Below are 27927 nucleotides of genomic sequence, written 5' to 3' on the forward strand. Positions count from 1 at the left end.
GCGTGTCGTCTAAAATATGATAAAAAAGTCACACTATAGCGTGTCGTCTATAACATGATAAAAAAGTCACACTATAGCGTGTCGTCTATAATATAATAAAAAAGTCACACTATAGTGTGTCGTCTATAACATGATAAAAAATTCACACTATAGCGTGTCGTCTATAACATGATAAAAAAGTCACACTATAGCGTGTCGTCTATAATATAATAAAAAAGTCATACTATAGCGTGTCGTCTAAAATATGATAAAAAAGTCATACTATAACATGTCGTCTATAATATCATAAAAAAGTCACACTATAGCGTGTCGTCTATAACATGATAAAAAATTCACACTATAGCGTGTCGTCTATAACATGATAAAAAAGTCACACTATAGCGTGTCGTCTAAAATATGATAAAAAATTCACACTATAGCGTGTCGTCTAAAATATGATAAAAAAGTCACACTATAGCATGTCGTCTATAATATAATAAAAAAAAGTCACACTATAGCATGTCGTCTATAATATGATAAAAAAGTCACTGTAGCGTTTCGTCTATAATATGATAAAAAAAGTCATACTATAGCGTGTCGTTTAAAATATGATAAAAAAAAGTCACACTATAGCATGTCGTCTATAATATGATAAAAAAAGTCACACGATAGCGTGTCGTCTAAAATATGATAAAAAAGTCACACTATAGCGTGTCGTCTATAACATGATAAAAAAGTCACACTATAGCGTGTCGTCTATAACATGATAAAAAATTCACACTATAGCGTGTCGTCTATAACATGATAAAAAAGTCACACTATAGCGTGTCGTCTATAACATGATAAAAAAGTCACACTATAGCGTGTCGTCTAAAATATGATAAAAAATTCACACTATAGCGTGTCGTCTATAACATGATAAAAAAGTCACACTATAGCGTGTCGTCTAAAATATGATAAAAAAGTCATACTATAACATGTCGTCTATAATATCATAAAAAAGTCACACTATAGCGTGTCGTCTATAATATAATAAAAAAAGTCACACTATAGCATGTCGTCTATAATATGATAAAAAAGTCACACGATAGCGTGTCGTCTAAAATATGATAAAAAAGTCACACTATAGCGTGTCGTCTATAACATGATAAAAAAGTCACACTATAGCGTGTCGTCTATAATATAATAAAAAAGTCACACTATAGCGTGTCGTCTATAACATGATAAAAAATTCACACTATAGCGTGTCGTCTATAACATGATAAAAAAGTCACACTATAGCGTGTCGTCTATAATATAATAAAAAAGTCATACTATAGCGTGTCGTCTAAAATATGATAAAAAAGTCATACTATAACATGTCATCTATAATATCATAAAAAAGTCACACTATAGCGTGTCGTCTATAACATGATAAAAAATTCACACTATAGCGTGTCGTCTATAACATGATAAAAAAGTCACACTATAGCGTGTCGTCTAAAATATGATAAAAAATTCACACTATAGCGTGTCGTCTATAATATAATAAAAAAAGTCACACTATAGCATGTCGTCTATAATATGATAAAAAAGTCACTGTAGCGTTTCGTCTATAATATGATAAAAAAAGTCATACTATAGCGTGTCGTTTAAAATATGATAAAAAAAAGTCACACTATAGCATGTCGTCTATAATATGATAAAGTCATACTATAGCGTGTCATCTATAATACGATAAAAAAGTCACACTATAGCATGTCGTCTATAATATGATAAAAAAGTCACACTATAGCGTGTCGTCTATAATATGATAAAAAAGTCACACTATAGCGTGTCGTCTGAAATATGATAAAAAAAGTCACACTATAGCGTGTCGTCTATAATATGATAAAAAAGTCACACTATAGCGTCATCTGAAATATGATAAAAAAAAGTCACACTATAGCGTGTCGTCTATAATATGATAAAAAAGTCACACTATAGCGTGTCGTTTAAAATATGATAAAAAAAAGTCACACTATAGCGTGTTTGTCTATAATATAATAAAAAAGTCACACTATAGCATGTCGTATATAATATGATAAAAAAAGTCACTATAGCGTGTCGTCTAAAATATGATAAAAAAGTCACACTATAGCTTGTCGTCTGAAATATAAGAAAAAAGTCACACTATAGCGTGTCGTCTATAACATGATAAAAAAGTCACACTATAGCTTGTCGTCTGAAATATAATAAAAAAGTCACACTATAGCATGTCGTCTAAAATATGATAAAAAAGTCACACTATAGCATGTCGTCTAAAATATGATAAAAAAGTCACACTATAGCATGTCGTCTAAAATATGATAAAAAAGTCACACTATAGCATGTCGTCTAAAATATGATAAAAAAGTCACACTATAGCATGTCGTCTATAATATGATAAAAAAGTCACACTATAGCGTGTCGTCTATAATATGATAAAAAAGTCACACTATAGCGTGTCGTCTACAATATGATAAAAAAGTCACACTATAGCATGTCGTCTATAATATGATAAAAAAGTCACACTATAGCGTGTCGTCTATAATATGATAAAAAAGTCACACTATAGCGTGTCGTCTATAATATGATAAAAAAGTCACACTATAGCATGTCGTCTAAAATATGATAAAAAAGTCACACTATAGCATGTCGTCTAAAATATGATAAAAAAGTCACACTATAGCATGTCGTCTATAATATGATAAAAAAGTCACACTATAGCGTGTCGTCTATAATATGATAAAAAAGTCACACTATAGCGTGTCGTCTACAATATGATAAAAAAGTCACACTATAGCATGTCGTCTATAATATGATAAAAAAGTCACACTATAGCGTGTCGTCTATAATATGATAAAAAAGTCACACTATAGCGTGTCGTCTATAATATGATAAAAAAGTCACACTATAGCGTGTCGTCTAAAATATGATAAAAAAAGTCACACTATAGCGTGTCGTCTAAAATATGATAAAAAAGTCACACCATAGCGTGTCGTCTATAACATGATAAAAAAGTCACACTATAGCGTGTCGTCTATAATATAATAAAAAAGTCACACTATAGCGTGTCGTCTATAACATGATAAAAAATTCACACTATAGCGTGTCGTCTATAACATGATAAAAAATTCACACTATAGCGTGTCGTCTATAACATGATAAAAAAGTCACACTATAGCGTGTCGTCTAAAATATGATAAAAAAGTCACACTATAGCGTGTCGTCTAAAATATGATAAAAAATTCACACTATAGCGTGTCGTCTAAAATATGATAAAAAAGTCATACTATAACATGTCGTCTATAATATCATAAAAAAGTCACACTATAGCGTGTCGTCTATAATATAATAAAAAAGTCACACTATAGCGTGTCGTCTAAAATATGATAAAAAAGTCACACTATAGCGTGTCGTCTATAATATAATAAAAAAAGTCACACTATAGCATGTCGTCTATAGTGTGATAAAAAAGTCACTGTAGCGTTTCGTCTATAATATGATAAAAAATTCATACTATAGCGTGTCGTTTAAAATATGATAAAAAAAAGTCACACTATAGCATGTCGTCTATAATATGATAAAAAAGTCATACTATAGCGTGTCATCTATAATACGATGATAAAGTCACACTATAGCATGTCGTCTATAATATGATAAAAAAGTCACACTATAGCGTGTCGCCTATAATATGATAAAAAAGTCACACTATAGCGTGTCATCTGAAATATGATAAAAAAAAGTCACACTATAGCGTGTCGTCTATAATATGATAAAAAAGTCACACTATAGCGTGTCGTTTAAAATATGATAAAAAAAAGTCACACTATAGCGTGTTTGTCTATAATATAATAAAAAAGTCACACTATAGCATGTCGTCTATAATATGATAAAAAAAGTCACTATAGCGTGTCGTCTAAAATATGATAAAAAAGTCACACTATAGCTTGTCGTCTGAAATATAATAAAAAAGTCACACTATAGCATGTCGTCTATAATATGATAAAAAAGTCACACTATAGCGTGTCGTCTATAACATGATAAAAAAGTCACACTATAGCTTGTCGTCTGAAATATAATAAAAAAGTCACACTATAGCATGTCGTCTATAATATGATAAAAAATTCACACTATAGCGTGTCGTTTAAAATATGATAAAAAAAGTCACACTATAGCGTGTCGTCTATAATATGATAAAAAAGTCACACTATAGCATGTCGTCTAAAATATGATAAAAAAGTCACACTATAGCATGTCGTCTAAAATATGATAAAAAAGTCACACTATAGCATGTCGTCTAAAATATGATAAAAAAGTCACACTATAGCATGTCATCTATAATATGATAAAAAAAAGTCACTATAGCATGTCGTCTATAATATGATAAAAAAAGTCACACTATAGCGTGTCGTCTATAATATGATAAAAAAGTCACACTATAGCATGTCGTCTACAATATGATAAAAAAGTCACACTATAGCGTGTCGTCTATAATATGATAAAAAAGTCACACTATAGCATGTCGTCTATAGTGTGATAAAAAAGTCACACTATAGCATGTCGTCTATAATATGATAAAAAAGTCACACTATAGCGTGTCGTCTATAATATGATAAAAAAGTCACACTATAGCATGTCGTCTAAAATATGATAAAAAAGTCACACTATAGCGTGTCGTCTATAATATGATAAAAAAGTCACACTATAGCATGTCGTCTAAAATATGATAAAAAAAGTCACACTATAGCGTGTCGTCTATAATATGATAAAAAAGTCACACTATAGCATGTCGTCTAAAATATGATAAAAAAAGTCACACTATAGCATGTCGTCTATAATATGATAAAAAAGTCACACTATAGCATGTCGTCTAAAATATGATAAAAAAGTCACACTATAGCGTGTCGTCTATAATATGATAAAAAAGTCACACTATAGCATGTCGTCTAAAATATGATAAAAAAGTCACACTATAGCATGTCGTCTAAAATATGATAAAAAAAGTCACACTATAGCTTGTCGTCTGAAATATAATAAAAAAGTCACACTATAGCATGTCGTCTATATGATAAAAAAGTCACACTATAGCGTGTCGTGTATAACATGATAAAAAAGTCACACTATAGCTTGTCGTCTGAAATATGATAAAAAAGTCACACTATAGCATGTCGTCTATAATATGATAAAAAATTCACACTATAGCATGTCGTCTATAATATAATAAAAAAGTCACACTATAGCATGTCGTCTATAATATGATAAAAAAGTCACACTATAGCGTGTCGTCTATAACATGATAAAAAAGTCATACTATAGCATGTCGTCTAAAATATGATAAAAAAGTCACACTATAGCATGTCGTCTATAATATGATAAAAAAGTCACACTATAGCATGTCGTCTAAAATATGATAAAAAAGTCACACTATAGCGTGTCGTCTATAATATGATAAAAAAGTCACACTATAGCATGTCGTCTATAATATAATAAAAAAGTCACACTATAGCATGTCGTCTATAATATGATAAAAAAAAGTCACTATAGCGTGTCGTCTAAAATATGATAAAAAAGTCACACTATAGCTTGTCGTCTGAAATATAATAAAAAAGTCACACTATAGCATGTCGTCTATAATATGATAAAAAAGTCACTATAGCTTGTCGTCTGAAATATAATAAAAAAGTCACACTATAGCATGTCGTCTATAATATGATAAAAAATTCACACTATAGCGTGTCGTTTAAAATATGATAAAAAAAGTCACACTATAGCGTGTCGTCTATAATATGATAAAAAAGTCACACTATAGCATGTCGTCTAAAATATGATAAAAAAGTCACACTATAGCATGTCGTCTAAAATATGATAAAAAAGTCACACTATAGCATGTCGTCTAAAATATGATAAAAAAAGTCACACTATAGCATGTCGTCTATAATATGATAAAAAAGTCACACTATAGCATGTCGTCTAAAATATGATAAAAAAGTCACACTATAGCGTGTCGTCTATAATATGATAAAAAAGTCACACTATAGCATGTCGTCTAAAATATGATAAAAAAGTCACACTATAGCATGTCGTCTAAAATATGATAAAAAAAGTCACACTATAGCTTGTCGTCTGAAATATAATAAAAAAGTCACACTATAGCATGTCGTCTATATGATAAAAAATTCACACTATAGCGTGTCGTCTATAACATGATAAAAAAGTCACACTATAGCTTGTCGTCTGAAATATGATAAAAAAGTCACACTATAGCATGTCGTCTATAATATGATAAAAAATTCACACTATAGCATGTCGTCTATAATATAATAAAAAAGTCACACTATAGCATGTCGTCTATAATATGATAAAAAAGTCACACTATAGCGTGTCGTCTATAACATGATAAAAAAGTCACACTATAGCATGTCGTCTATAATATGATAAAAAAGTCACACTATAGCATGTCGTCTAAAATATGATAAAAAAGTCACACTATAGCGTGTCGTCTATAATATGATAAAAAAGTCACACTATAGCATGTCGTCTATAATATAATAAAAAAGTCACACTATAGCATGTCGTCTATAATATGATAAAAAAAAGTCACTATAGCGTGTCGTCTAAAATATGATAAAAAAGTCACACTATAGCTTGTCGTCTGAAATATAATAAAAAAGTCACACTATAGCATGTCGTCTATAATATGATAAAAAAGTCACTATAGCTTGTCGTCTGAAATATAATAAAAAAGTCACACTATAGCATGTCGTCTATAATATGATAAAAAAGTCACACTATAGCATGTCGTCTAAAATATGATAAAAAAGTCACACTATAGCATGTCGTCTAAAATATGATAAAAAAGTCACACTATAGCATGTCGTCTAAAATATGATAAAAAAGTCACACTATAGCATGTCGTCTATAATATGATAAAAAAAAGTCACACTATAGCGTGTCGTCTATAATATGATAAAAAAGTCACACTATAGCGTGTCGTCTATAATATGATAAAAAAGTCACACTATAGCATGTCGTCTAAAATATGATAAAAAAGTCACACTATAGCGTGTCGTCTACAATATGATAAAAAAGTCACACTATAGCGTGTCGTCTATAATATGATAAAAAAGTCACACTATAGCGTGTCGTCTATAATATGATAAAAAAGTCACACTATAGCATGTCGTCTAAAATATGATAAAAAAGTCACACTATAGCATGTCGTCTATAATATGATAAAAAAGTCACACTATAGCGTGTCGTCTATAATATGATAAAAAAGTCACACTATAGCATGTCGTCTAAAATATGATAAAAAAGTCACACTATAGCATGTCGTCTAAAATATGATAAAAAAGTCACACTATAGCGTGTCGTCTATAATATGATAAAAAAGTCATACTATAGCATGTCGTCTATAATATGATAAAAAAGTCACACTATAGCGTGTCGTCTAAAATATGATAAAGAAGTCACACTATAGCGTGTCGTCTATAATATGATAAAGAAGTCATACTATAGCATGTCGTCTAAAATATCATAAAAAAGTCACACTATAGCATGTCGTCTAAAATATGATAAAGAAGTCACACTATAGCGTGTCGTCTATAATATGATAAAAAAGTCACACTATAGCATGTCGTCTAAAATATGATAAAAAAGTCACACTATAGCATGTCGTCTAAAATATGATAAAAAAGTCACACTATAGCGTGTCGTCTATAATATGATAAAAAAGTCATACTATAGCATGTCGTCTAAAATATGATAAAAAAGTCACACTATAGCATGTCGTCTATAATATGATAAAAAAGTCACACTATAGCATGTCGTCTAAAATATCATAAAAAAGTCACACTATAGCATGTCGTCTATAATATGATAAAAAAGTCACACTATAGCATGTCGTCTATAATATGATAAAAAAGTCACACTATAGCATGTCGTCTAAAATATGATAAAAAAAGTCACACTATAGCATGTCGTCTATAATATGATAAAAAAGTCATACTATAGCATGTCGTCTATAATATGATAAAAAAGTCATACTATAGCATGTCGTCTAAAATATGATAAAGAAGTCACACTATAGCGTGTCGTCTATAATATGATAAAGAAGTCACACTATAGCATGTCGTCTATAATATGATAAAGAAGTCACACTATAACATCCTGCTGGTTCACACAGGAAGACGTGAGTCCCCTGAAATGTTATTTCATGATTGATGCATGTGTGGAACCTGTTGATCCCTCTAACTGACTCCTCCCACTCTTTGGCCTGTTTCAGGTTCACAGTAACTTTTCATGCCGCCTGTGCTGCTTTCACTGACTTCCTGAAAACAAACAAAAACACAAGTCCAGTAACTGAAACACATGCTCATACGCTCTAGAGCTGTTTAAAGGATAACCGCCAAAGGAAACAATTAACAAACTGTGCTGACAAACAACAACAACAACAACAACAACAAAGAGGGACCCCGTACTAACATCGACTCACAGCCGGTAGAACAGAGCAGCAGCAGCGCTGATGATGCCACCGACCTGTTTAGTGGCCTGTTTGCATCTTGAAGCCAAAGACCAAACAAAGAACCCTTGTGTTGAGTGGAGGAGCATGCACCAACAACAACAAACAGCCCCAAACAAATACTAACAAAGGTGGATTGGTAGCAGAGAGAGCAACAGCAGCACCACCGGCAGCAGCAGCAACTGTTAACATGTGACCTGTAAATAAACTAATGTGTGCCTGTAAATGATGTTTGAACCGAGTCCTCGACGTCCAGTCGTTAACATCTGGACTCTGACAGCTTGTGCCTTGCAAACAACAACAACCCGCTGCTTGCTGAATGCCGACAGAAACGCCTCTTTAAAGTGTCCGTTGTAAACTGCTCAGGGCCAAACTGAATCTCTTCTCCTGCACATGTGACCCTGGAGGTTTAGACTCACCGCTTCGTGTACAACAAGCAGCTTCTCCTCTTTTTTACTGGTTTTATTTAGCTTTTCTCCCTGAACGCCTCCACTGTACCTGTGATGAAATACTAACCGTGTGTCCCAAAGCAGAGCTCCTACTTGAATGTTTCCGTGTTTTATTTTGTAAATGAATGAGTGTTGGTACTTCCTGTGTGGTGAAGTCACCTGACTGATCAGACTAACACCTGGAAGAACAGGGACGCACTGCCATGTTCACCGGGGGCGTGTCCAAAGGGGGCCTCGGGAGACCACACCCCTCAGTGTTTGTGAATTTGTCGGTGTCTCGGCCAATGGCAGTGCAGCACGAGAAGGTTGTTGATGACATCCTGCCATTTAAAGATGATTTATTTTTGGAGAATTTGTCACCACAAAGTCTTTTAGCAGCAGATGGACATTAAATGTTATCATGGAAATATAAAGTTTATTTTCTCCACTAGTTGTTTGTTAGATTTTCAAAACAAGGACAATACTAATAACAATAACAATAATACGTTTTGCTGTTAAGAAGCGAAAAGCGAGAGAAAAGTAATTAATTAGTCTGGTTAAAATCACAGATTAACTTCAGGTGTAGTTTAAACAGCTCGTTAACTGTGAAAATCATTCAAATATCTAACGATATTCTGAGTTTCTCTGCTGAATCGATGACCTGCTTTTAGATTAAAGTAGCTCAGCTTTGCTAATGTTGTTAGCTTTGTTTATTGTTAGCCTGCAGCTTCCCAGCTGTAAAATAAAGACAGCAGCAATGAATCAAAGTCAAGTTTATAAAAAAAGAGTTTGTTGTCAATCTGGTTCACTGGCTGATTTTAGGCTGAATATTAATCAATGACTTCGTATAAATCTTCAAAACTGCCTAAGCTAACTGAGCAGTTTGGTTCTGAAGACATTTTGTTTCCCCCCCCCAAAAAAAATCACACGATCAGCCCTGTTTTTTTAAGGCTGGAAACTCACTCACTTTTGAGTGGAAGCTGTTTTGGCTTCGTAGGTCTACAAAACAAATGTCACTGCTTCCTGTTTTGAGTTGAAAACAGGAACGATTCTTTCCCACCTGCTGTGTCACACAAGCCACTCCCTCCCAGATCCTGAGGCCACGCCCCCAGCTCTTTACTAACCAGCAGTCAGACAGAAACACCTCAGTTAAACCGTTCTTCTTGTGCATGCTGAGACAAAGTCAGAGGAAACTTGTCAACTTTTCGCTCAACCAGCCCAAACACTATCTCCGAGCAGGCCGATACCCTCCAGAACCAGACACCCGGGTCGTCCAAGTCCCCGACGAGGTTGAGGTGTTGCAAAACCAGCGTCGAAAGAGGTCGCTATGAAGAAAGACATCCAACAGGCTAACGTCATAAGAGAAGCCCAGTTCTCCTTTTCCTTTTCTCTTGTTCAAACTGTGTTTGTTGTTAGAATTATACACAGAAAACAAAATGGGGTTTGACACCTCAAATTTATTCGAAAATACCTTTAAACGCCTTCAAGTGTCTGTGAATATTCCTTTTTGTGGCAGGTGAAGGGTTCGGACAGATCGGAGGGGGTGTGTGTGTGAGGGTGGGGGTGGGGAGGGGGGCTGATTGTTCAGCAAAAATCCTTTTAAATGGAAGAAGAAAAACTGTTACGAAACCACGACAACCTGTGAGCTTTCCTTTCCCACTCGTGTCTTTTGCTTGTAACATATTTGCATTGAGTTTGTGTTGACTAGCAGTGTTGAACAGTGCACTCATCGGAACGAAGCTGGCAACGGCAGCGCAAGAAAGAAATGTTCACAGTGTCGGGACATCAGATGAGAAATGATTTTTGTTTTTTCTGTCACAGTTCATCAGTACGTTAAATATAACCTTCGGCTCAGTGTCGTCTTCAAGGAGGTCCAGTTTCATTACGGCAGTTAAACACCGCTTTCGTTTTGTATCCCTAGACTTAATATTTATCAGTTTCCTTTTATTCCGTCACAGCTAATTTTACCAAAGGTGGAATTGCATGTCTGTGGTGTTTATTTAGTAAATGTCTTTGTTACATTTCATTTTGTTTTAACCAGAATAAAAGTTGTTGTCATTCTTGTCATTTTCTCAGTATCGAATGTAGTCTAAACCTGCGTGCAAGACTATGGAAATGGTGTTGCTGCTTCATGTTTTAACTGCAGATTGTGAATTCCACAGCCTTATTTTCTTATTTATTTCTGAAAACAGAAGAGGCATTTTTCAATAAAACTACTGAAAATCTACACCTGTGTGTTTTTTTTTTGTCTCAGGGTTTCAAAATGGGAAATTTCCCAGTTACCACCTGCTGGAATTGATGATAAAACTCTAGAGAGGGTTTGATTAGATGTGGGGGGCACGGAGTGGATCACCTGTTAGCTCTGGTAGAGATTTACTGGAGGGAACTTGACTAACCAGCAGGACGCTTACGCTCTTCTGAGGAACAGAAAGGAGAGCTGGACATACTAGAAGGGCCCCTAGGGGCCGCCATTCCTGGGGTTGACTAGAGGTTCACTTGGACTAACTGCTAAAGGAACACTTGGATCAATCAAAACTGAATCTCTGGTGAAACTAATCCTTCGGCGCGCAGACACTTTGGCTTCCAGAGGCGCGTTTTGGTGACCGAGTGGGACGCTTGGCCAATCAGACGCATTAAGACCAACCAGAAGGCCACGTGGGCCAAAGAGAAAAACACAGAAGAAAGAGCAGCACTTGGACACCTAGTGGGACGTAGTCACGGTTCAGTTTAGAGTATTTGGATGAACTAGAAGGGCACTTGAAATGACAAGGAAGGCACCAGAGATCATCCGTGGGTCAAAGGTCAACTAGAGAGGCACTCGGGGGCTCCTGGTTTGACTTCAAGGCCATCTGGACTCCATCAGGAAGGTTTGCAGCTAAGGGCCTCTTCTACTTCTAAACTTGAACTTGAACTGGCAACAAAGACCACGGTGAGGTAAAAGGATCAGAGCAGGATTATCGGCTCGGTCCCACAGCTCATCTGCACATTTTCACTTTTTTATGTCTCTGAGAAAAACTTGGAAAGGCAGGTATAAATACGACAGTCAGGAAGTTGGGGAATGTTTTAAAGCTCTTATTTTCTTCATCTTTTTTGAACGCTAACTTTTTGTTTTACGACCCCAAAGCCAGAAGCTGTTTAGAATCAGCTATAACTTCACTGGCCTGATTTGCTCACCACTATTTTCTCCTGGGACATTTTCCCCCTGAATCACTGCCACAAACATAAAGCTGAGCGCACTAATCATCTATAAGCTGTAAACATGAGATCTGTGCCATGGAAACACCTCATCACTGCCCTCCGTCTCTTCAGATGAGTTCATCTCTACTCGAGTGTGACTCATCTACAGCTACCAGTTATAACACAGGAATACAGTTTACATATCAGAGAGGAAAAAGAGAAGTGCCCGCTGGCCTTTATATCACATCTGTAGCCACCTTTTTTAAATCCAGCGTTGCTTTGCTGGGTCTAATTTCTCCCTTCAGGCACTCGTTTGATAGAATATTAATCATTAACTATCCCGATGAGTGATAAGTTATATTTCAGACAAAAAAAGTCAAAATTTTCTGGTTTCAAGACACTCAGTGGGTTTTCTCTGACGTGGCGGGGTCGTGTCACCGTGAATTCGTATTAACCTCGTATTAATTACAATATTTTGGGGATTTGAACTGATATAACGAAACATGTCTCACTAATTGTGGACATTTCACACACCAGCAGCTTGGATGTTTTCCTTACTTGAGTCAGACAGCAGAAAGCAGCGACCGCAGCACACCAATCTGAAAAAAGGAAAAGAAGCGCTTTAGAAAAGCCAGCGTGCTGTTTCCAATCAGAAAGCTCCTGCGCTGTAATTGAAACGGGATGAGGAGGACAGCGTGGCCTTGTTCCCTGAGAGGGTCGAGCTTATCAGCAGCTTCGATGTTCCTCTCTCGACCTCGCAGACGCTGGAGATACCACGTTTGATGGGGGTCAAATTTAAAACATTTATATATATATATATATGTTTATATATATGTTTATATATATGTGTATATATACATATATATATATATGTATATATATATATACACACAAAAACAAAAATTCCTAAAGTGTTTCATCACGCTCAGAAATGTTTTAAATTTGACCCCCATCAAACGTGGTATCTCCGGCGTCTATATATATATATACATATATATATATTTCACGATGACTGAAGGTCATTAAGAACAAACTGTAAACTGCATGCACATTTCCTTCATCCTGCTGAGGGGAAATTAGATTAAAGACGCTTCAGGGATGTTGGGAGTTCAGCTGCATGAAAACTCTCCGGATGTTGTCATGTATGACTACAAGGATAAATCTGTGGCTGTGCTGGAGATGACTGGCAGCTGCTCACTTTCTAAACATCAGGACTAAACTGCTTTATCTCTCTTTTTATATCACCTTCTTTATCTTTAATGTCTTTGTATTTTATGTTTAATGTGAAGCACTTTGCTCAACAAATAAACTGGAGTCCAAATCACCTGGAGGAGAAAGATTGACAGACTCAGTCCAGACCTGTGGCCTACGGTAGATACGTCGCTGCTAAGTGCAATAAAAACTCATCCTCCAGCTCGGTGTCTCCGGCTCTGAGCAAGACTATAAACTGGGAGAAGCCGGCCGGCCAGCGATGACATCATGGAAAGTCTGGCAGCAGCAGTGGTTTGCTCAGTTTGTCCCTGCAGCTGCCACCGTTCAGAACCAGAACCAGAACCAGAGTCGCTCCTTTCAACACGTTCTGCTGACCAACAGGCTGCAGCTCAGTTTGACAGCTTTTCTTGGAGGCAGAGATTATGAATAATAAAAAAGCATGCTTCATCCTCTGAGATCATTTCTTTTTTTAAAGACAGATTCATTATGTTGATTCGTCAGGATTTACTGAATCAGTCAAAAACCGACAAAGAAGCAAAAGAAAAGTGGATGAGTGCAACATTTAAACTTAGAAAACCATTTAAAAAGAAATGCTGAAATTACATGACTCAAAAACAATTAATTTGCTTTAATTCAACTTTTACAAAGTCAAGATTGAGAGCTTCAGTTTGAAACCAAAAGCAAACTGTTTAAAGTGTATTATTGTTTGTAGTGAGACAGTTTGAGTCATGGTTGTGAAATGTTTGAAAGCTGATGTGGGAGCAGCTCTTTCTCCGGTTTATTTAGATTATATCCAACAGGAATTGGACCAGTTTCTCTGAGGTGGCAGCAGCTCGGACACATGCTGACTCTGCGTTTACTCGCTCCTCTTGGAAGATCGAAAAAAAGTCATCGAACCGAAGAAAACTGTTCCATAAACGGAGCCGTCACTGTCTCCCTGGAAACGTCTGCATTTACACAACTCACTGATTTTACAGAAGAATCATCGACTCCATCTGTGATTTGATGATAAAACTAGAAGGACCTCAACCGAGGGAAATGGACTGTCAACGCTACAGCTGTACCGGTTCTCTCCTATCAAGCCACTCCACCACTTTCTGAAGCATTTCAAGGGTCTCTGTTGAACAAAAGAAAAACATCCCGGATTCTGTCGTGGAAATCACTGCATGGGCTCAGAAACACTTGGCTGTGAGAGGGCCGAACTTTTTGATCGACCTTTGTACACATATAAAGTCTGTGGTTCCGTTATATCGTCATCCTGCTCTTTGATCGGCTGCTTGTTAAACATCAAACCACACACACACACACACACACACACACACACACACACACACACACACACACACACACACACACACACACTGCCTCTGTAGCAGAGTGTATGCAGACGACATCACACACTAACGTCCACATCTATGGAAACTCCAGCAGTGAGATGGTGTGTAGAAGAAAGTTGGATCAGAGCTGCCGCTAAAAATAAAGTCCAGTTGACATAAGAAGCGTTTGTGTGTCATTCTTCCGATCGATCCACATTATTCTGTCAGCGCTGCGATCAGGCCGAGCTCCTCAACGGGGATCAAATCATTTTCCACACATGCATGTATCCTGTTATTTATTGGAGGCTTTTGGCTGCTCTGTTAATTTATCGGTGTAATGAAACGTCTGGAGGCTCGGCCCAAAGAAAATGTCTGCTGACGTTCTGCACGTTGTCTGCCGATGATTTTTAATGAACTTTCACTAAACGAGCCGAATCAGCGGCTGCATCTCGTCCAAAGAGAAGTCACATGATCTCCAGAGGAAATTAAAAAACTTCAGCTCAATATTGAAATGTTTTTGAGGTGAAACCATCTGATAACGATGAGGCACGGTTTACTGTCACCAGCCGGCTTCAGATCCAGACGGAGGACAACACGGATAAACATCAGCCTCCGATGCTGAACGTCTTCGAAACACTTCATGTTGACATCATGAACAAATTGCACTTTAAAGGTTTGGAAACTTGTGATTTACACTTTGGTTTTGATCTTATTGCATATTGATTTGTTAAAAGCAAGATAATTCTGAGTAACTCCAGCCTTTGTTATTTCTTTACTTTTACAGATATAAAATTTGAACGGAGCACTTACTGTTCGTACATTTTTAAAACTGAAAATTCACAATTTCACTTTTAAAATGCTTGAAAGTAATTTTAAAACAACAAGATATTTGAATAAAATTGCAGCACTAAAGATGAGCTGCCAAAAATACTCCAACAATGACGAACCCTTCAGTTTGTGGTTCTTCTGTACCTCCTAAAGGAAAATGCAATTTAATATGATGCAAATGACAAAAATCACAACTTCAAAAATGGCCGCATTGAGTCCGTTTCTATGTTTTAGTTTTTTTAATGGTTTTTTTCTTCATCGTTAGGTCATTTTGGTTTTTCACCTTCGCTGAAGCTATAAAGTGTTTTTAGCCGTTAAAGGAAGATTTCTGGTTTAATTTCTACAACAAACACATCCATCCATCCATCTTTAGTCAACCTGAGCTTGAACTAACAACTAATAGTCAATGAAGAGACTCCTTCGTCCGTTGCAGCCCGAAAACATCTCTGACTGCAGAACCAATAAAAGATTTATCATCTTTTGGCAAATCTGAAAACATATTTCAACTATGAAACTGAACTGTGACGTTAAATTCAATGTTCACCTCTGTATTTTCCTTCAGGATCGACTTTATGACTGAAAGTTCCAAAAAATAAAAGATTTAATATATCAGATTAGAGATTTAAAATTGAGTTTTGTTGACGTTGGAATATGGAAGAGACTGGAAGCAGAAGCAGGTGTGAAGCTAATCAGTGTCTGACATGATGCCCGTGGAAAAGTGGCATCAGAGAGAAGAGGAGGGACCTGAGGAAGGTCAACTCAGACACCAGACAGTTTTCATTTTCAGCTTTCAGGCCAATTAAACATTTCTCTTCTGTTAAATGAATTACTTTCTCAGACTATCAGGTTCAAACACAAAAACCCTCGAAGGAAACATAAAACAAATCCAGAACAAATCTCTGACCCTTCACCAGATGGAGGCAATACAAGATCACCTTCATCATTTGGCCTCAGACCTTCCTCACCTTCATCAGGAATGATTCAGTCTGACAGCAAGAAAAACATTCATGTGTTGATAACATCACTGACTGAACATCCGATTATGGACCAAATGTCGAAGCTCACTGCACAACAAACAGAATCTTCCCTCCCAGGAGGCAGCTGAAGGAATCAAAGATCCTCTAATGAATCCCACATGAGATACAAGATGTTTGTTTCCTGCAGAACTCAGAAACTCGTCGAGCGTTCGATCCAATCAGAACCATCAGTGATGTCATCGTTGGTTTGTGAACGTTATAAAGCCTCCAGTTCAGATTCTGTCCGTCACCATCTTGTTAGTTTGAAGCGGTTTGGAGCAGGAAGTGACCATATTTGGAAACCTGACGATACTACGTCCCGCCCACCGATAGCTGTAACCTGACTGCACCACAGGCCTGTCAATCAAACAGACACGCCCCCAAAAACAGGTCTTCTTGAATCTTCTTTTCTAATGAATGAGGGATTATTTTCAGATGGACCTCCAGAAAACTAATAAGAAGGAGTGACTTTAGCTAACAACACCGAGATAACTGATGGACACATTTTATTCACTTTGGATTTGATGAGAGAAGTTGAATGGGAGTCTATGGAGCCGGAGGCTTTTTGGAGTCGACCTCTAGTGGCACTCGACGAACTCTTTTATAAACAGTCTGTAGTTCGATCCAGGATGTTCAGATCAGGACGAGCCTTCCTCAAATTGTTTGACTTGTTTTTTGACATATTTTAGCTTGAAAATTTTAACTGAATGAACTGTCAATTATTTTTCCGACAACTGACTAATTAATTAATTAAACGTCCAAAATTAAGATATCAATGGACAAACCTAAACCTCAAACTGCTGAAAACCAGACCAGAATATCAGCATTGTAAGTAGCAAGTATCAGCAAATAGTAACGATGCTAATAGCAAGCTAACACGCTGGCAATCAAACCTACCGGTTTATTAGATGTGATGAGTAAATCATGACATCATTACAGGGAGTGAACAGAAACGACCTCCCAGTCCCCGACCTCCCGAGGCGGCGGGGCATTCGAGGTGAACGACTGGCTCCTCCTGCTCCCGTCTTTACGACTCATACAAGATTAACATTGCAGCTCTGATAAGTGCTGATATTAAACAAGCAGGCAGAGTTTAATGGCTGTGCATTTTGTCCATTATCATTTACGGCTCCCGTCATCATGTGAGGAGAGGCTGACGGACGCCTTACGTTCCTGCCGGATCACAACGCAGCCTGACGAGCTGCAGGGAAACACTGCAGGTTTTATTCTCCAATAAAACCTGGTTAAAGTCATTATATTAATGTTGGTTTTCTTTCACTCAACATTTTTACATCTACTTTCCATAACGTGCAACTGGCAGATGGACCGCTGCTGCTGTGATGAAGTAAACCTTTTTAAAATTAAATGTGTTGCTGCGTCGTGACTGAAGCGGCAAACATTAAAAACTACAACTCGACACTCAACAGAAAAGTTAATATAAATGTACTTTTACTTCCAACATTAACGCCAAGATGAATGATAAAAGTTTGTTTGCTATCGTTTGGTCTCGTAGTTTTCACTCAGCTGGACGAGTGTTTAGTGCAGATATTCATAGTCACAACACCAACATGAATAAATGTCCACTACCGCCAAAATGTGGTAAAATGTGTTTATTATTAATAGTAGGGCTGTAAGTAACTATTAATATCTCTATAACTTTAAAATATATTTTCAAAATATGAATCAATCACTTCTATACATTGCCAATGTAACATCTTTAAATGACTTGTTTGTCTAACCGATGGGTCGAAACAAAAATGTTCAGTTCAAAGTCATATTTCATCCAGGTGTAAAACACTGAGATGAAACAAAGACATGAACTACAGGAATGCTTCTGCAAAGCACTTATTTCATCATCAACCGTCGGAGCGATGATGCCAATAGTTTCTCTGGGGGTGTGACAACACACAGCGAGGTGTCAGGGGTCGCCGAGGCAACAGACAGCAGCCTGTTCTTCTGCCGACTCAGTGATAAATGGTGTGAACACAAGTTGACCGGGAACAACAGAGAACCACTTCCCCCTCTGATTAACACGCAGTGGAAAACACTGTCCTGAGTCCAAACCACTAGTGAATCACCAGCAGGAGAGAAACCCAGAGGACTCTGCTCACAGCTTTCCTCCCTCGGCAGCAGGTTCCTCGACCTCTTCGTCAAACTTCATCAATAGAAAATAAGTCTTCCATTCTCTGGGTGAAGCTTCTCCAACATGATTTAATGCTTTAGTTTTGTGAATGTACGTGACCTCTGTGAATGTCCGTGACCTCTGTGAATGCCCGTGACCTCTGTGAATGTCCGTGACCTCTGTGAACGCCCGTGACCTCTGTGAACGTCCGTGACCTCTGTGAACGTCCGTGACCTCTGTGAACGCGCGTGACCTCTGTGAACGTCTGTGACCTCTGTGAACGCCTGTGACCTCTGTGAACGTCCGTGACCTCTGTGAACGCGCGTGACCTCTGTGAACGTCCGTGACCTCTGTGAACGTCCGTGACCTCTGTGAACGCGCGTGACCTCTGTGAACGTCTGTGACCTCTGTGAACGTCTGTGACCTCTGTGAACGCCTGTGACCTCTGTGAACGTCCGTGACCTCTGTGAACGCGCGTGACCTCTGTGAACGTCCGTGACCTCTGTGAACGTCCGTGACCTCTGTGAACATCTTTGGCCGACGGTGACGTTGGTGTTTTGGCCCGTTGAGCTCCGACACTGAGTCCTGTTAGTCACACTGTTTCCCAGCGTCACACACCATAAAACTGGGTTGTAGGTCAGGTCACGTGTGCGTGCTGTGAGAAGTGTGGCGGCGGCTCCAACCTCCGGCACATCTCTCCGATACAGTTTGTAAAGAGGTTTTGAGCGTTGGGCTGTGGAGGCGGAGTCACGTGACTCCCAGCAGATGGTTTTGGTTTCGGGGTCGTGCGGTCACAGATGGGCTGCATCTCCACTTCATCTCCTCTGAGCGGATTGGAGGTTTTGGTAAACAAAGTAAACTGTTGTTTATGACAGCATAGATCAGATAAATCAAATAAACCCTTCTGCTATTTGTCTTGAAGTTGAAACAAGTCATTTATGGTCTCATGGGGAGTTATTTTGGTTTTATTAGATTGGTGTTATTCTTTCTAATATGCCTGCATGTTAGTCTCTCGTGTCCATTTCCCGTCTGAACACGCGTGCTCTTATTTGCATGCTCTGTGTCATCACACCCTTTCAGAGGAGCTGTTATTTAAATGATTAATAAGCTTCTTCTCCGGCGATCAGTGATGACTCACCGATGACAGAACTGCTGCAGCTCCGCCCACCGAGCCAGTGGAGATTATCTCAAATGATCGGGATGTTCTGGCTCGAGGCTGCTGGGACTTCAGGAGCTCTGCGGTGTGAAAGCCAGAGAAAACAACAACAACGAGACTCTTTCCTACCCGCTTCCTCCCTGCTTCCTCCCCTCTTCCTCCCTGACCTCCCCACTTCCTCCCTGACCTCCCCTCTTCCTCCCTGCTTCCTCCCTGACCTCCCCGCTTCCTCCCCATTTCCTCTCCGTTTCCCCTCCGTTTCCTCTCCGCTTCCCCCCATTTCCTCTCTGTTTCCTCTCCGTTCCCTCTCCGTTTCCTCCCCTGACCTCCCCTGAGACGCAGCTGATGGAGTCCAGAGCTGCAGTCTGACGGGAGGCAGCAGCTCGTAGCCTCCCGGCGCTGCAGCTGCATCGTCGACCCTCCACCGTCTGAACTTCACTTACAAACGACAACAAACATTAAGCTTCATACTGTGTGAGCGTTTCAGTCCGACGTCTCCTCATTGTGCTTCATGTAATCTGTGTTTCTGGGAGTTCTTCTGTAGTTTCTGAGCCACATGGACGACAAAACCGGCGCTGGCAGGATTCATCTCTTCGTAGATCGGCTGCAGTTTTGATAAGTGATTCAGTGTTGAAGTCATTTGTCAAGTAAAAAATGCCAAAGATTATCTGATCGCAGTCTCTCTGTTGTCTTACTGCCATTCTTTATATTTTTGGGGCTTTTGGACTAGAAAGTTGACAAACTCTCACATTTCATAAATTAAAAGATCAGTATGTCAGAAAAATAATAGAAAGAAGGCAACATTTCTGCAAAATTAGCAAAATTGAAGTTTTTTTTCTACTAAATTGAGAATAAAAGCTGTGACTCAGCAGAATGATGAAACTACAGTTGAAACTATAAACTTAATAAAAATATGAAACAGACCTCTACAGTTGAGTTTGAGATACAAAGTGAATAAATTCGGCTGCTTCTACAAACTGAGCACAATCACCTCGTACTACCCCTCTTAACCCGCTCATGTGTAGAGGTCACTACAGTGGACAGCTATTCAAATGTTGTTTTCTTGTATATGCATGGCTTTTGATGGCGTAGTTGCACATCAGCCACTACAGTGAACACCGTCAGCCAAATCAAAAACTTCACCTCTGGCACTTTTAAAGAAACCCGGAAACTACGGCCGGAACGTTTAGACATTTTCTCTGAAGAACTCCAAACTGTTGGACTTCTCCTTTATGTGTCATTGTCTCCACAGTCCTTTAATAATCACCTGGAAGTGAGTTGGACAGTTATAAATAAAGACGGGATGAAAGCGGGACTCCGGTCGGATTAAAGGCTGCATGCAGAGATCAGGTCTCCTGGGAATTTCTTCCTCCTCTGGTTGTAGAGTTTTCATACCAGCGGGAAAAAAAACAGCTGTTTACATGTAGTAAACTCCAGATGTTGCACTCTACTGCTCACAGCCATTAATCGTGTCTGATGATGATGAGCTGCGTTCAGGAGCCTCCTATTGTCTTTTTATTGCAGTGAAAAATGAAAACTGCAGCTGATCTCCTGAAAACAAACCACTCCACTTCATATTTCATCAAACTGAGACACGTTGGACACAAAAATGTTGTGAATTAGAGGATTAAATGTCCTAAACAGACCTTCCTCTACGTGACATTTTGGACACACGTGGTCGGACTTCAGCGTGCTCACACGTCGAAATGAATCGTGCTTATTTACACGGCAGATAAACATGTTCAACCAAGCGACGGATCACATGACCCGCGCTCATCTGGACTCATTCAGACGAGCCCGTGAACACCTGTGTGACAGCGAGAACGCATCGTCACGTATACAAAGACACGTTAACATGTCAGCTTCAGACAAATGAACACGCCGTCAGCCACAAACACATCTGCACTGCGGTGCCTCTAAATATCTGCTACAATCTGCCCGCCTTCAATTGTTTGTGTTGGCAAAGTCCTACATTTCCCAGAAGGCCGATGGCATCCCGGTGAGTCATATGTTGCCTTCAGGTGCTTTAACGAGAGGAGAACATTTCAGCAACAAACTGTAGAAGAGACCAAAAACTCAAAGATCACAAATTGTTTTTAATAAATTCCTTTAATTGTAATTTTTTTATAATTCCCACAGCTGCACTAAAATACAGAAAATAAGAAATCTGAGACCGTTATAAAATATAAATCAAAAATTCCTGCAATCTTTCGACAAAAAATGTCTTCAACAGAATCTCTGCTGAAAGTATGACATCATAAAGTCTCCTTTCAATATAAAACTGACTATATTACCAAAAATAACTGTTCATTTCCAACCAGCGAGGCTCCGCCCCCTCTCCTCTCACCATCAAAACAAACTGCTGCTAGCTAACAGCAACAACAGGAAGTGACGGGGTTTGTGGGAAATGTGGTCTTATGATGAACACGGAACATGTTCAATGAGTTTTCTCCACTTCCAGATGGAAGAGACTGAACTTTGTTTTAGTTTTGAATTAACATGAATTAAAAAGCATCTAAAGCTCTTATTCTGACAGCAGATGTGTTCTTTGTTTCTATATTACAGTCTTAAGCTCTTATTTTGAAGGCAGATGTGTTTTGTTTCTATATTAGTCTAAAGCTCTTATTTTGAAGGCAGATGTGTTCTTTGTTTCTATATTACAGTCTAAAGCTCTTATTTTGAAGGCAGATGTGTTCTTTGTTTCTAATTTTTTTTTTTTTTTTTTATTGTACTCTATTAATCCCCGAGGGGAAATTCTTTCGCTACAGCAGCATCCCGAGGGGGAGCTGCTGCAACAGGCTGCCACGACCGCGGCGCCAACTAACCTGAGGTGCATGTTTTTGGATGATGGGAGGAAGACGGAGAACCCGGAGAGAACCCACGCAAGCACAGGGAGAACATGCAAACTCCGCACAGAAAAGCCCAGGACCGGATTCGAACCCGGAACCTTTTTGCTGTGAGGCAACAATGCTAACCACTGCACCACCGTGCCGCCCAAACAATATTCTTCTATATTAGTCTAAAGCTCTTATTTTGAAGGCAGATGTGTTCTTAGTTTCTATATTTCAGTCCCAGACGGTCTGTTCTGGAAAGATTCGTCACTTTAGACTCTTTTCATCCCTTTGAGCCGCGTGATGGTTCTCTGAGTTCAACACAGGAAGACAAACACATTACAGGTAGAATATTTCTGTGATGTGCAGCAGGATTATTTTCACAGGAAGTTAGCACAGATTACTCCTCAGCAGGAAGTTGTTAAGACAAATCTAATTTTTTTTCCTCTACTTTAATGCAAAAACTAAATAAATTATTTTTTATTACAACAATCACAAAAACAACAACTAGATAGAGACTTCAAAGTTTATCACGATATTTTGAGGTACTTCTGCGGTAACGATATGAAAGAAAAAATAAAAATAGAAGCATTCAGCAGTCTGAGATCCAAACTCAACCAGCATGACCATCATTAAAGACTAAACTATGGAGCAGCCGACTTTCATGTGATATCACAAAACAATTTAAAAGCTGTAAAACAAAAGTAAAAGTACGTTAGAATTAGAATTTTTGAACATTTTAAAGCACTTCCTGATTTTAACATGCATGGACCCTCCAACTGGAAACAAGGAGAGAAATCTTAAAAAACAAAAACGTGCCCGCTGCCTTCACCAGAGGCGATGACTGTTTGAGTGAGCGCTGCCAACAGGCGTCTCAGGGTGACATTAGTGAGGCTGCACGCTGCTTTACAAGCTCCGGGATGCGTTGGAGACTTTTACTGGCAGGAAAGAAAGTTCCCCGAATCAAAACAAGGACTTCCAGCCAAATATAGAAACACCTGTGGGCCGACTGCACGCGTCCAACTCTGATTGAATGAGTCATTTATTTGCTGGGCGACCCGGGCGGCTGGAGGTAACCGCACCGCAGAGAAGTGACGACGGCAGAGAAAGGAAGTGAAACTCAACCGCAAACGTTCCTCTGCTCCAGCACAGGAAAAAGCAGTGAAACAGAAACAGATGAAAATCAAATCAAATCACCTAATTCCAGTATTTACTACATAATCAGGTGCATTATTTTTATTAAAATAATAATTTAATCTGCTGGCTGCAGCTTGTACACTTTTACACCGTTATTTAAGAGGCCAGTTAAATTGAACCTGAAACCATTATTTTACATATATTTATAAATCCACCATGTCTTTGTCACCGATGGCAACACAACAAATCACAATCATGAACATCAATAACTCAAACAAACAGGTAAATAATGCACATGTCACACATGCAGAGGAGCTGAGACCATTGGACTCATCAAACTCACCAGACAAACCGTCTGTAGTATTTTAAGAGGCAGCGTGTCAAATATAAACATCATAAAGTATAAACTTCAGAACATGACTGACTTAACATGGAAACCGGAAGTAGTAACGGCTAACCTCCACAGCATCCAAACAAAGCACCGAAGGAATCAAACACCAAAACAGGACATTTAATTTAAGCAGCACGGCCTTTATAAGCACAAGACTGTTTAACCAACATAATATTACATCACAGACTGTTTAACCAACATAATATTACATCACAGACTATTTAACCAGCATAATATTACATCACAGACTATTTAACCAACATAATATTACATCACAGGGTGTTTAACAAGCATAATATTACATCACATGATGTTTAACAACATAATATTACATCACAGACTGTTTAACCAACATAATATTACATCACAGGGTGTTTAACAAACATAATATTACATCACAGGGTGTTTAATAAACATAATATTACATCACAGGGTGTTTAACAAACATAATATTACATCACAGGGTGTTTAATAAACATAATATTACATCACATGGTGTTTAACGACATAATATTACATCACAGACTATTTAACCAACATAATATTACATCACAGGGTGTTTAACAGCATAATATTACATCACATGATGTTTAACAACATAATATTACATCACATGATGTTTAACAACATGATATTACATCACATGGTGTTTAACGACATAATATTACATCACATGATGTTTAACGACATAATATTACATCACATGGTGTTTAACGACATAATATTACATCACATGGTGTTTAACAACATAATATTACATCACATGATGTTTAACAACATAATATTACATCACATGATGTTTAACAACATAATATTACATCACAAGGTGTTTAACAAGCATAGTACTACATCACATGATGTTTAACAACATAATATTACATCACAGACTATTTAACCAACATAATATTACATCACAGGGTGTTTAACAAGCATAATATTACATCACAGGGTGTTTAACAATATAATATTACATCACAGACTATTTAACCAGCATAATATTACATCACAGGGTGTTTAACAAGCATAATATTACATCACATGATGTTTAACGGCATAATATTACATCACATGGTGTTTAACGACATAATATTACATCACATGGTGTTTAACGACATAATATTACATCACATGGTGTTTAACAAACATAATATTACATCACAGACTATTTAACCAACATAATATTACATCACAGGGTGTTTAACAAGCATAATATTACATCACAGGGTGTTTAACAATATAATATTACATCACAGACTATTTAACCAGCATAATATTACATCACAGGGTGTTTAACAAGCATAATATTACATCACAGACTATTTAACCAACATAATATTACATCACAGGGTGTTTAACAAGCATAATATTACATCACATGATGTTTAACAACATAATATTACATCACATGGTGTTTAACGACATAATATTACATCACATGGTGTTTAACAACATAATATTACATCACAGGGTGTTTAACAACATAATATTACATCACATGATGTTTAACAACATAATATTACATCGCAGGGTGTTTAACAACATAATATTACATCGCAGGGTGTTTAACAAGCATAATATTACATCACAGACTATTTAACCAACATAATATTACATCACAGGGTGTTTAACAAGCATAATATTACATCACATGATGTTTAACAACATAATATTACATCACATGGTGTTTAACAACATAATATTACATCACATGGTGTTTAACAACATAATATTACATCACATGGTGTTTAACAACATAATATTACATCACATGGTGTTTAACAACATAATATTACATCACATGGTGTTTAACAACATAATATTACATCACATGGTGTTTAACAACATAATATTACATCGCAGGGTGTTTAACAACATAATATTACATCACATGGTGTTTAACAACATAATATTACATCGCAGGGTGTTTAACAAGCATAATATTACATCACATGGTGTTTAACAACATAATATTACATCACATGATGTTTAACAACATAATATTACATCACATGGTGTTTAACAACATAATATTACATCACATGTGTTTAACAACATAATATTACATCACATGGTGTTTAACAACATAATATTACATCACAGGGTGTTTAACAACATAATATTACATCACATGGTGTTTAACAACATAATATTACATCACATGGTGTTTAACAACATAATATTACATCACATGGTGTTTAACAACATAATATTACATCGCAGGGTGTTTAACAACATAATATTACATCACATGGTGTTTAACAACATAATATTACATCGCAGGGTGTTTAACAAGCATAATATTACATCACAGGGTGTTTAACAACATAATATTACATCGCAGGGTGTTTAACAATATAATATTACATCACAGGGTGTTTAACAACATAATATTACATCGCAGGGTGTTTAACAACATAATATTACATCACAGGGTGTTTAACAACATAATATTACATCACAGGGTGTTTAACAACATAATATTACATCGCAGGGTGTTTAACAATATAATATTACATCACAGGGTGTTTAACAACATAAATAACCAACCAAATTGAATTCAATTCAAGCAGTTTAACACCGGAAGTTGACTCATTCATGACCAGCCCCGGCGGGCTAACGCCAACAGTAAAGCTAACACAGCTAACAGAAACAGTGAATGTGTCTCACCTTCCTCACCAGAAGTCTTCCTCTTGTCCTTCATGGAGGTGAAACGGTCCATTCATCCGTCCCCTCGCGTCCCCAGCACCTGATGTTGTGATGATAAATACCCGCAGCCTCCTTCTATGCAGCTTAGCAACAGCTAACACGAAGCCAGCCGCCATTTTCTTTTGAATCTAAATTCGCTCGGTTTGTGACATCAGGATGAAATCAGAGGTTGTTTCCAGGATACTTACAGCCCGACAGCGTTGGACAGCCCCGTGTCAGACCCGACAGCGTTGGACAGCCCCGTGTCAGACCCGACTGTGTTGGACAGCCCCGTGTCAGACCCGACAGCGTTGGACAGCCCCGTGTCAGACCCGACAGCGTTGGACAGCCCCGTGTCAGACCCGACAGCGTTGGACAGCCCCGTGTCAGACCCCACAGTGTTGGACAGCCCCGTGTCAGACCCGACAGTGTTGGACAGCCCCGTGTCAGACCCGACAGCGTTGGACAGCCCCGTGTCAGACCCCACAGTGTTGGACAGCCCCGTGTCAGACCCCACAGCGTTGGACAGCCCCGTGTCAGACCCGACAGCGTTGGACAGCCCCGTGTCAGACCCGACAGCGTTGGACAGCCCCGTGTCAGACCCGACAGCGTTGGACAGCCCCGTGTCAGACCCCACAGTGTTGGACAGCCCCGTGTCAGACCCGACAGTGTTGGACAGCCCCGTGTCAGACCCGACAGTGTTGGACAGCCCCGTGTCAGACCCGACAGTGTTGGACAGCCCCGTGTCAGACCCGACAGCGTTGGACAGCCCCGTGTCAGACCCGACTGTGTTGGACAGCCCCGTGTCAGACCCGACAGTGTTGGACAGCCCCGTGTCAGACCCGACAGCGTTGGACAGCCCCGTGTCAGACCCCACAGCGTTGGACAGCCCCGTGTCAGACCCGACAGCGTTGGACAGCCCCGTGTCAGACCCGACTGCGTTGGACAGCCCCGTGTCAGACCCGACAGTGTTGGACAGCCCCGTGTCAGACCCGACAGCGTTGGACAGCCCCGTGTCAGACCCCACAGTGTTGGACAGCCCCGTGTCAGACCCCACAGCGTTGGACAGCCCCGTGTCAGACCCGACAGCGTTGGACAGCCCCGTGTCAGACCCCACAGCGTTGG

General features: G+C 38.4%; 1 protein-coding gene across 3 annotated transcripts in view; it reads left to right on the forward strand.

Moving 5' to 3' along the window:
* The window catches only part of col12a1b (collagen, type XII, alpha 1b), a 114630-nt gene extending 103472 nt beyond the window's left edge, over positions 1–11158 (forward strand). For 2 of the 3 annotated variants that reach the window (XM_069177466.1, XM_069177467.1), the window contains exon 75: positions 10171–11158. In XM_069177466.1, coding sequence (XP_069033567.1) covers positions 10171–10262 — 92 coding nt within the window. In that variant the 3' untranslated portion in view covers positions 10263–11158. Of the gene's footprint in view, positions 1–8266 lie in introns of all 3 variants that reach the window. The other variant, XM_069177469.1, reaches the window with a different exon arrangement.
* The last annotated feature ends 16769 nt before the right edge of the window (positions 11159–27927 follow it).

Source organism: Embiotoca jacksoni, unplaced genomic scaffold (genome assembly GCF_022577435.1).
Source record: "Embiotoca jacksoni isolate LCO1_2020_lvr unplaced genomic scaffold, fEmbJac1.0.p SCAF_73, whole genome shotgun sequence".
Taxonomy (NCBI): domain Eukaryota; kingdom Metazoa; phylum Chordata; class Actinopteri; family Embiotocidae; genus Embiotoca; species Embiotoca jacksoni.